Raw genomic sequence first — 11660 nt, 5'->3', positions numbered from 1 at the left:
AAATAGAGTACTAATTACTGCGAATGATGTCACCGTAGGCAGAGGAATAATCCCATCATTTAATTAGTTGAATGATTTAAACAAAGATTTGCATAGATGCACTAATCAGTTGCCATGAATTACAGAGCAGCAGTTGCCAGCGAGGGGTAACAGATCATACAGTTGGAGGGAAAAAAAAATCTCATCTCCTTGAACATAATTAATTTAATTGTCCTCATTAGCTGTACCATTTGTTTTGATTTTATTTCTCCCTTTCCCCACACACAACTTCTCCCTCCCTCTCTCTCTCTCTCTCTCTCTTTTTTTTTTTTTTCCCTTTCCCTTCTCTGAGTGCATTGGTGGAGAGAGACACACTCTCACACTGCTGTGTTTGCAGCGTGGTGGTAGCCGGGGAAGTCTATAAACACAGGGAAGTCAGGCTCCTCTGAGCATATATGGGTGCGCGCATGAAGGGACTAGGCTTCTCTCAAGTTTTGCTCCTCTCCATGTGCAGATCAGATCAAGGGAAGGGCTGGTTATTAATCTGCTGCCTCTGACTGTGGTTTTCGGGTTCTTGTCCAGGTTGGTTTTGCCTGAGTTTCCCTGCTCTTTAGAGGGTGAGGGTAACCAGATTACTTAAAGGTACTGAAGTTTTGAGTGCGCTTGTTCCATCAACCTTTATGCATAGATGCTTAGCAAAGAGGGAGGGGGGCTATCCTAAATAGCTGCATTTTTTAAGTTGCTTTGATAATTTAAAATTATTGTTATTTATGTATTATTATGAAAGTACTGGATTTATCTGAGAGGGAGGAGGGTGGCAGAGCACTTCAATGCTTTTAAATCTTCCTTGGGTCTTGAAAGGCTTCTATAGTATGAGTGTCATTCAAATTTCGGGGCATATTGTAAGCTGACATCCTTGGAAGCTTTGTGGAAATCTGGTGCGGTGCTCCTAATAGCAGACAACAGAGAAGCACTTTGAAGTCTGAAAACTGTATTCACAAATTCTTAATCTGGTCTTTCTCCAACTGCAGATGGCTTTTAAAGGAAGAGGCTGTGGATTTTTTTATTTTATTTTATTTTTTTTTACTTTATTTACAGTAGGCTAGGCTCAACATCTCTATCCTAGAAAGCCAAGAAACAATCAGCTCTGTGAGTGACTGAATATCAAGTATGTCATGCCTCTCCTTTTGTGTGGTGTGTCTCCTGGGCAAGTCGATTGAAATATATCTGAGTTTCTTCCCTCCAGGAAGAAGCAGAGAGTAAGGATCCGACTTAGTTTTTGGGGACAGACATCCCATAAAGAGACAACTGGGAAAGGGGTATTACTTGGGCAGACTGTTTAAACAGTACGGTGGCATATGCCAGACAATGCCCACTGTATTTGCTGGGGAGATCAACCCAGCTGGCATGATCTTTTGGAGTTGGTGATTGTGCCTGCAACTTGGAAAGCAGCTGACAAGAGAGAACTCCAGTGTGAAAAGTTTTCAGGCAGGTTTTGCGGGGGGGGGGGGATATAATGTTGGCAGCTGGAATCTCGCACTGAAAGGGGCTTTCTCATCACCTGCAGGACTTGCTCCTACAAGTCATGCATGATACTAGAGAAACTAAGATCCTGTTTCTGATCTCTTCCTCTCTTGCTGCTTACTGTATGTAAGCCCTTTTTTTTTTTTTTTTTTTTTAATTGTAAGGGGGGGGGCAAGCCCCCCGGTCTGCTTCTGGAGGGTGATCCTGAGCTGCTTCTGTAGAGGTCACTTTTTGTGTCTGTGCGCGAGCTGGTCCCTGGTGTTTGTGTCTAGCATATGCATGTGGTTTTGCTGACTGCACTTGCAGGCTTGTAAATTTTCACCATGGGAAATTACCAACAAAGCCCAATCTGTCTCCTGGCTGCTTTGCACTTTCTGAGGGCGGCTGTACTTGAGTGAGCTGCAGAACGAGAGGGAGAGGGGGAGTGGGGGAAAGAAGGAGAGAAGAGAGGAAGGGTGGGTGGAGAGGGAAGAGGGGTAAATAGCCTTGAATCGGAAGGGAGTTGCTTCTCTGTGGTCTTCCACAAGAGCTGCCTGGGCTGTGCTGGCTCAGTAATAACTGAGTGACCTTTTCTTTTGCTGTATTATGTCTGGCTGGTAAGGGATTGCATTTTGCAGCTGATAAAGCCCTGACTTCATTCAACTCGGCTTCTCACACGCTGCTTTAGGTAAGTTGTCTTCAGCCAGGACGGAGACAGACAGCCTTGGACTGCAAGATACTAAAAGGAGGACACCTGTAGCTCGGATGCGGTCAACACAATTACTTGGCGGATCCTTGAGGACCTCATTATTTTAAACTTAAAGAATAGCCATCTCCCCCCGTCTCTCCCACCCCCTTTCTTTTTTTTTTTCTTCTTTTTTTTTCCCCCCAAACAATGCTTCTTTTTGACCTTTCCCAAGGAGAAGAGCTACAAAGCAGCCACTGTGCTTATTGAACTGCCTCCCCTTGTATCGTTTAATTGAGAAGGTAAGTGAGGCAAGTGGGTGCAGGAGGGAGCTTTGGATGGGGGCAGAGTGTGAGTGTGAGTGTGAGTGTGAGTGTGAGTGTGAGTGTGAGTGTGTGTGTGTGTGTGTGTGTGTGTGTGTGTGTGTGTGTTCTAGCGAGGGATAAATTGGGGCTGGAGCTTGGGGCGGGGGGGGATCTGCTTGTAACGAGTCAAATTGGGGCTGGAGGGGTGTGTGCGCGCGTATAACTAGTCACAAACTGAGGCTGCAATACCCTCTCCCTCGCTCATCCCTGGCCTGCAACTTTCACGCAGGCTGCAGCTCTGCTGAGCCTGTTTTTTGTTTTTTTTGTTTTTTTTTTTTTGTTTCAATCATGTGAAGCTTCGTTATTTTGATGATGAGACCATGTTATAGAGGCGAGCCTCCTCCAGCTGCCCATCTGGAGAAATCGCAGGCAAAGTTAACAATGAACTGCAGCAAAAATCCCACCTCTTCTTCCCCCCCCCTCCAGCTTCTTGAACTGTACTCTCAGTTATCAAGGAAATGGGTTTAACCCCCCACCCCTTTTGCACGAATCCAAAAACCTCCCTTTTATAGCAGCTTAATTTGCATCTGGGGCTGCATTGAGGGGTTAACCCTTTAGCTGGGGTCCAGCAATGAGCCGGATGCTTGAATTGTTGTGTGTTTGTTGGCTCCTTAAGCAATGGGAGGGGAGGGGGTAGGGGCATGCAAAGTCCAGCTGGACTTTCTTCTTGGGGGATCGGAGAGAGTGTGTGTGTACGTTGGGTTAGGGGGTAGGGAAGTCAGGTTCGTGTTATGAAAATGTGTGCATACACACATGGGCTGGGGAGGTGTAAAGAAGGCAGATTGGTGTTATGAAACTGTCTGTGTACACATGGGCTGGGGGGGGGGCAGGGCAGCCAGGTTGGTGTTATGAAATAGTAGTCCTATTTATGATCTCTTTCATATTGAACATGATATGGTATGCTAACGCTGCATGTGACAGTTTAATCAAATCCATTTGTTACAACGGAGCTAAAAGACACCGCTGGGATTATAGGATTACGGGCAGAGTTAGGCAAGCATGTGGCTTTGTCATTCGCCATCATTTGTTGTTTTTTTTTTTCTTCACTGTTACATTGCAAGGGGCTCGGTTTGTGTGCGTGTGTATCCTCCACCAGCCCTCCACCCCCCTGCTCCCCCAACCCCTGCCTCCAAAGTGCCTGCACAATAGCCCAGCTCCGGCTGTCTGCCTGTGTGTCTGGCTGCAGCCCACGACGCTCCTCACTTGACCCAACTGGGGGAAACACTTGCTACTTTTGCTTGGATTTGGTACTCAATGAGAAGGAGCTCTCCAGGCACCCTTAAGTCAACTCATGCAGAAAAAGGAGAAAAGTTTTGGTAAGGTTACAAGCTCACGGTTTAGTTTGTGCTTAGCAACAACCGTGCACTTGCTGGGAGGGGTTTTCTTTAAAATAATAATAAAAAAATAACCCGATTATTCTTATTTGTTAATATGTTGTCGTAGCCTCTGTGTGTGTGTGTGTGTGTGTGTGTGTGTGTCTGTTATAAATGGATCTCAAATATTGCTGGGTAGGACTTGCTGTTGAAACCAATTAATCTATCTAGGGGCAACAAATATTGCTACATCCTTTAGCAACACCCACTCAACCCTAACCCCCATCCCTGAAAAGGAATTAGCACAAAAGGCTTCAATGTCTAACTTCAAAAGGGATTCTTTGTGAGAGAGAGAGAGAGAGAGAGAGTGTGTGTGTGTGTGTGTGTGTGTGTATGTGTTTCTTATTTTTTTTTTTTTTTTTTTTTTATTTTGCATGTGAGCTGCATCAAAATTGAACTCAGTCTTGCAAATCTCTTGTTGGCCTTTGCCAAGCACTAGCACTTTGCTGCCATGGTAACTGTAATTAAACTGATAAGAGTGGAAAAATGTCAGTATCTCTGAGCCTTGCAGCTGCATTGGAGAAAAAGGGAATCAAATTGGTTCCCAGCACCATTGCTCAAAAAAAAAAAAGAGGTATGTGTAGGGGTAAGAACATAGTTAAGCAGCTCCAGTCCCTGAAATCTGGGGACATCTATTTGCATTGTTGTTCCTTAGCCTGCAGGGATGCTCTGGGCCAGTGAACAGACAGAAACAAGCTTTTAGGCCCAATCTAGCTTTCAAAAAGAAAAGGAAGGGTAAGGGGTTGGGGGGGGGGGGAGGAGAGAAGAAGAAAAATCTTTTGTTTGGTGTCTCTTGGCAATCCAATGTCCGTTAGCCAAATTCTTTTAATCTGTCAGTGCTCCCAGCTGTGGGACTGCATTCCCATTTTTAGCTTCTACCTAACCTCCCCTTTCCCTCTCCTTGCACTGCCCCCTAAAAAAAAAAAAAAAAAAAAACCCCTACTTCATACATGTCTTTAGGAGAGGAGTGAAGTTCTGTTGTTTACTATGGGAAAACTGGCTCAAAAGTATACAAAAAAAGTCTATATTCAGTGTACTCAAAACCTTACTTTTTAAATTAAAAAAAAAAAAAAAGGTGGGGGGGGGAACCCCTGGGTGTTATGGAGTTGCGGTTACTTTGTTGTGTTAACTACAGAAGCTGAGACTGTGCGGATGAATGGCACAGAACAAGAGAGCATAATGGAGGCAATCAACCGTTAGGCTGGTTCACAATGCAATCCAGGCAATTAAAAGCTCACCAGAGTTTAAATGAAATGGTTCTACTTATTTCTGCGCACCACATTGCACAGGCTATTATTTATGTCTCTTTTTTTAATTATGATTTCCCTTAAACTGTCAAATAACTCAGAATAGCAGGGTCTTGGAGGCAATAAGAATGTTCCACAGAACAATTTACATGCCAATCTAAAACTAGTTACAACTCTTGATGTGCTATAAGCAACTTATGAAATGTTTTTCGGTTCATGAATGCTTAATTTCTTCTTTATTTCTCTTTTTTTACTATAGGTGTATTATTTTTTCCTTTTGAATAGTTGGAGGAAGCTGACCACATTAAGTGTGTAATTACAAGGTGGTAGCACATCTGAAAAGTGTTCCTTTTACCCTCCACTGAATCTTTAACTCTCTTTGGTTAGCTCTAGATTTTGCTTTATTAAGGTTTTACGAACTAAATTGGTGATGTCCACATTGGTTTTCTTTCTTTTATCTTTCTTTAAAGTAAGGTTAATTTTTTTTTTTTCTTGCTCTTGCCATGTATCCTGTTGACATTAGTAAGAGCACTGCATATACCTAACCAAGGGGACAGGTTTTTTTGTTTGTTTTTTTTTTTTATCCCTGAAAGGTTAATACATTAAGCATCCATAACTTTCCATTCTTATAGCTTCTGAGTGACGAAACTAAGCACCATCACTACAAGGATGAAATGGCATGCTTTGTGCAATTGTACAGCACCTAGCACCACAGGATACCAGTTTTGAATACAGTTATTAGTTACTGCCACACTGCAAACAAGATGCCCTGCAATCATGTAGTATTGTTTTGAGAAGGTTGGTAGAGATTTATGCTTGGTTGTGTGCGCTCTTTGGATTAGCTCTTTCCCTCTACTTCCCTATTGTTCTTTTGTGGCCAAAAACTCAGTGACAGTCATTTCACAGCATGTTTAATATTTAAAAAAAAAAAGAGAGAGTGAGCAGGAATTGGTTGTAAGGAAGGATTTGCTTGTGGGCAATGAAGTAAAGTCCACAAATCTGCATATAGGAAAGCCAAAAATCTTTTTTTTTTTTTTTCCCTTCCTCTAGAGGTCATAAGGGGACAGGAGACAGACTCAGAATCCTTGTTTCTAAGCTATAAAGCTTCGGATGCAGTAACTTGCACAATTTTTGGAAAATATTAGGATGATTTATAAAACCTTCACTGGAGAGTGGCAAATGAGACTTATAAAGCAATGAGTTAAACAAGGAGTTCCCAAACTGTGGTTTGCATACCACTAGGGGTGCAAGACAACCTTGGTGGGGGTGAGGGGGGAGTATGCAGGAGAAACTCTGTAAAGGCTGGTTTAATTTTTATTATAATTGGCATTTTAGGGGTATGCAGGCAGGTAGTAAATCAGGAAGGGAGTATGCAGTAAAAAAGTTTGGGAACCTCTGAGTTAGACTTCAGGTGTGTTCTGCAGAATGTGCATGGTTCTGCAGAAATGTAGGGAAACCCTAAGCTTGATTTGGACTGACTGGGTGTCCTGCTTGCTGTTTGGAAGAGCTACACAGGCAGCACCTTCATCCTGGGAGATTAGTGCTGCCTTCCCTACAGTTCAGCTGGAAACATGTGGGCAAGTTTTCTAGATGCTGTCTGTCTTAAGTCCTTCCCAGATGGTTTTTAGAATAGCAGTACCCAAAACAGTGGTCTGTGAAGAGCTGGCTCACCCCCAAGTTGTAGGTACTCTATTTCCAGCTAATACATCATATTAAAAATGGCTACACATTTGCAAATGGCTACATGGTCTGTATACTTGGTTTAGGTATCCCGTAGGATCATTAAAGAGAAGCGCGTTTGTAATATAAATATGCATTAACATTGCCCATGTGACAACGTCCCTCTGCTTTAATTATCATTGGATTGAAATTGTTTGGGACCACAGGAAAAAGAGGGAGGGAATATTTTACGCTTGCAGTAGAGATGTGGAAGAACTGTCATCTGTCTTGGGAGATGTGGGAACAGGGAAGAGAGCAGAGACTCTTCTGTAGAAAGCTTAAGTGATTCTTGCTCCATATTGTAAAATACTGTCTATATTAAATGAATTTTCACAAAAAGGGAAGTGGTTTCCTTCCAAGTAATGGAGAAGAAGGCTTCTAAACTTGGTTTATATCAAAAACCTCTTCCCTCTAAGAGGCACTGCAGATTGAGTTCCTAATTTGAAAAGAATGTCTGTTGGGTGTGTCCAAACCACCTCTTTTCCACAAGCCCCAGAAAACAGACTTAGTTGTCTGTAGGTTGGGGTCTGCTGTCCTGGCTGAGAAATGGTTTGGCAAAAATGAATAAAATTTAAGAACCTTGATATTTTCTACACAAGGATGTGATAAAGTGGTGTCAGATGTTGTGCCTAGGTATTCCCCCCCGCGAGTTGGAGGATTTGTACAGGCATCAGCCTTACTTATAACATGATGATTTCAGATTGGCAGCACACGCTTTAAGAATCATGACACTTGATTATTTCAGTTCTCAGATTTTTAAAAAATATTTATTTAACCTCGCATCACCATTGTAGCTTCACTTCAGAGTACAGCAGGACACTTGTTGTCTAGTTTGATCAGCAAGGATCAGACACGGTCAGCCTGCGTTCTCTACCTTGTTTGCTTATCAAGTGGCAATTTTTTTACATTTAAGTCTTTATTTTATTTTTTAAAGCTGTAACCATATTAGCTTCTGGTTTATCGTGGAGTCCCTCAAGCTAAGGATTAAAGTCCTAGCGCAGTCCTTCATCCTTCTGAACTGAGTTCCAAGAAGTTGGCATAAGTTGTATATCTTGTCTACTTTATTTGTTTGCACTGTATATGTGGTTCAGGGACTGTCTTGGTTTTGTACAAAACCTATCATGCTGTTGCCATTTAACAAATGTTTATAATGGAGGAAAACGCATGGAAACTTTAAAAAAAAAAAATCAAAACAAAAAAACAAGGTTTGTTTTTGCTGTGTATAAGTACTAAAGATGCAATTGATTTCCCATAGGGCATTTTTTCTCCAGTGTCCCTAGCAATAACTTTCCCAGGGCGTTCTGCCGGGGCTCACATTGGCTCCCATTCTTCACTTTCCTGTCCCATTAATGGCTATTTCATAGATCTGTGTGTGCAGTTCACAGAGCACTTGGAAATGAAAGCTGCCGTATGGAGTGGTGGATAGGTCTTGTCTACATAGCAGTCTCTCCACGGCTATAGCTATGCTAGCAGAGACCCATAACGTAGATGTAGAGTATGCTGAGGGGAGCTTTTTAGAAGGTATAGCCATGCAGCATACCCTGAATATGAGCAAAACTGTTGACAGCACTCTGTCAACAAAGCTTCATTTGCCCCAGAGCTACAGCATGAGAGTGTGTAGCGTTTTCCACATGTTAGGCCTAACAGCTATGAAGGCAGAACTGCGTAATGTAAACCTGGCCATAGCCTGTAGCCTTGTGTTTAAGGGGCTAGATTGAACCTGGCGATTTACAGTTATTTCTAGCCATGCTGCAGACTTCTTGAGTGGGTCACTAGCCTCTCCCTTTAGTTTGGCACTTACGGAATGGGGATATGTCTGTACCTCAGTTGGGGACTTATTTCACTGACTTATTATGCATAAGTGATGGGGCTGTATGTGTCCTTACCAATAGAAAAATAAAATTGCTACTCTAGTTCTATGAATTTTTAGACATCTCTCAGTTTAATGCTGATGTACTTCAGGTTCATTTGTATTAACAAGATTAAGAATATTTTGTATGTAATGAAATCTTTAAATTAACAAAAGAAAGCATAATTCTGCAGTGCACAAATGGAGTTTGTGTGTTAGGGAAATGGACTGTTTTAACTGCATGCCACAATAAAAAAGGGAATTGCTATGCATGCTTCAGTGACAACTGAACTTCTTAAGCAAGACTTGAGTTGCTCCCCTTAACCCCTGGAAGCCTCTTAACTGGATCTGAATCTATGCGGACTGCAGTAATTCAGTGAGTTCCACTGCATGCAGCTCTATCTACGTTTAAAGACCACTTGGAAGAACCAGCTGGTGCAAAATTCAGCCATTTTTTTTTTTTTTTTTGGTGTTACACGCTTCTGCAGCTTTCACCTCTGTTGCAAAGGTTACCCCTGACTTTGTTCTGCTCATGAGCTCAATCTTTTATCTGTGGAGACTTGCATTCTCCTTCCTGGTGTCCTATCACACCAGTTGAGCTTCACTGGAAATGTTACAGTTCCAAATTTTTAACTAGAGGTAGTAGAGCACTTTTGGTGAAGAGGCCCTGACTCTGGAATCGAAGCAATGGACGACAGTAAAGTTTGTATCTGACCTTCAGGTCCATCTATTTTTTCCAGCCTCTTCCTGAAGAGCTAGAGGAGAGAGGATTTGGATGCGGGATAGTTGTGTGTTGTCAAAAAAAATTCTCATTGGATTTTGAGTGTTTTAATATTGGATTCATATTTAGGGACATAAATTGTTTAAAAACAAAACAACCCCCCTGCTTTCATCAGGTTACCTGAAACACTGAGCAAAAGCATGCTGCTTGATATAATACAAGTAGGAAGACCAATAATGTAGTCCTGTTGGGTATTTAAAAAGTGGGGGGACTCTAAGCTCCTGATAGTGCGGTTGCTCTGAAGATGAGAGATACAAATGAATATCCTGCAAGCTCTTTAGTGCAGTGATTTCTACCCACTTTCCTGCCCTCCTTTTTCCTTGCGATGCTGAACAACTAGTATAATTCAGGTGCTAATCCTTTAAAGGGGTCCTTTGGTCTGAAATAATCTATATAAGATGACTCTTATTTTTCCTTGCCAACTTTCCCATCTCAATTTCAGAAGTTGAATGGCTGATACCTATATTGGGAGGTTTCTACTGCTATATCTAAAGAGGTATAACAATTAATTTAGTTAATTTATCAAACCCATGTTAACAGTATTATGTATTGGCTAGAACTGGTTAGTGGGAGTCGGGAGAGGTAGATGCTCTTGGTACATTAGCCAGCATTGCCACTTGATTGGTGCAGGGGCAAATAATTTGCTAGAGTTGATCTCCCATGTAAGCACTTAAGTTTAAAGGTGCTCACATTGAAAATGGGCAGGAGGTGAGGCAGGGTGTCATCTTAGATAAAATTTAATCTAAAATAATGGTCCAGTTAATCTCCAAGAAGCCACCCTGCCTTACCTTCTGCTTGGCTACAGAATAATATGGCTAATGATCACATTGAAAATGAAAGATCCTGAAGGCTAAGCATATTTATTTGTTTTTGTTTTGTACATCTTCTGTCTTCAGTTTTCCCACCTGTGAAAAGGAAAGGTTTTTGTATCTTGCAAGGGTGTAAGGCAGTGGTTCTCAACCTTTTTAGACTCAAGGCACTACTCATTTAATGTGATTCTCCCTTTAGAAAATGCCAGCTTTTTGACTACAGAAAAAATAAGAGAATATCTCTGTTGCAAAGACCTCAAAAAGATCACAACCAGGCAGAATGTTTTGAATACTATTTGAAATCTCTGGGTTTATCTTGTGAATGATCTTTGCACACCTAACAGGGCTAACATTGCTTGGCACCCTTGAAAGGCTCTTGAAGCACTCCAAGATGCTGCTGTACCCTGGTTAAAAATCACTGGTGTAAGGCCTGTTTAACACTTGTATTTGGCACCAGGGGTATTGAAGTTCAGGATCTTTGGGGCTCTTACTTAATATGAACTTGGTTGGATATTTTGCTGTTAAATTCAAAGCTTCAGTCAAAATCGGATGATTTAAAAAAAAAACAACAAAGTCCCGTAACTAAAATTTTCTCTTTTTTCCAAGTAACAGAGAAGGCAGAGATGTTAGAGAAGAGGCAAAGAACCCTGCAGAAATTCCCACCAGCCTGTTGGAGGAAATGAATCTTAATGCTGTTGGCAATTTGATATGAGCAGTTTAAACACCTCATGCATGTGTATGTTTGTTTCAGGTATACAAATGCTCTCAGTCCAGCCAGACACCAAGCCGAAAGGTTGTGCTGGCTGCAACCGTAAGATCAAGGACAGGTATCTTCTGAAGGCCCTGGACAAATACTGGCATGAGGACTGCCTGAAATGTGCCTGCTGTGACTGTCGTTTGGGGGAGGTGGGCTCCACCTTGTACACCAAAGCCAACCTTATCCTTTGTCGCAGAGACTATCTGAGGTAGGAGTTGTCTTTGTTATTTAGCATGTAAATATTGTAGGCCTGCAGTCCTGTTAGTTTCGAGGTCTTGCTGCATAGGAAACAATACAATGCTGTATATTGTGTATTGGGCACGTCTAAACTTCATGTTATTTTAATTGGGGAGAGTGTGGGGAGCAGAGGGAATAGGAGTGTTCATAGATGACAGCCTTAGACTGAAGTTCCCTATTCAGAGATCAAGGAGAACACATGCAGCATAAGCAATGTAGGCTTCCCACACTGGTGTGCTTCTACCCCAGATGTGAAGGTATCCTCTTGGCCCTCTACAGAGGCATTGCCATGTTCTACAGTAATGGTCCAAACAAAACACTTTAAAATGTGACCAAGTTCTGAGGAACTGTTTTCA

The 11660-nt window shown here is 42.1% G+C and overlaps 1 protein-coding gene across 9 annotated transcripts in view; it reads left to right on the top strand.

The window, feature by feature from the left end:
- Window positions 1–11660, top strand: part of LMO3 (LIM domain only 3) — a 74522-nt gene that overhangs the window by 1949 nt on the left and 60913 nt on the right. The window contains exons 1-3 of one of the 9 annotated variants that reach the window (XM_019489563.2): window positions 1991–2170; window positions 2403–2469; window positions 11062–11275. In XM_019489563.2, the coding sequence (XP_019345108.1) occupies window positions 11070–11275 (206 nt within the window). In that variant the 5' untranslated portion in view covers window positions 1991–2170; window positions 2403–2469; window positions 11062–11069. Of the gene's footprint in view, window positions 1–378; window positions 562–1990; window positions 2470–3379; window positions 3849–5979; window positions 9998–11061; window positions 11276–11660 lie in introns of those variants that run through there. The other 8 variants (XM_006273837.4, XM_014609442.3, XM_014609418.3 and 5 more) reach the window with 8 other exon arrangements.

This window comes from Alligator mississippiensis, chromosome 4, assembly GCF_030867095.1.
Source record: "Alligator mississippiensis isolate rAllMis1 chromosome 4, rAllMis1, whole genome shotgun sequence".
NCBI classification, from domain to species: Eukaryota; Metazoa; Chordata; order Crocodylia; family Alligatoridae; genus Alligator; species Alligator mississippiensis.
This window is presented reverse-complemented; position numbering and strand designations above follow the sequence as displayed.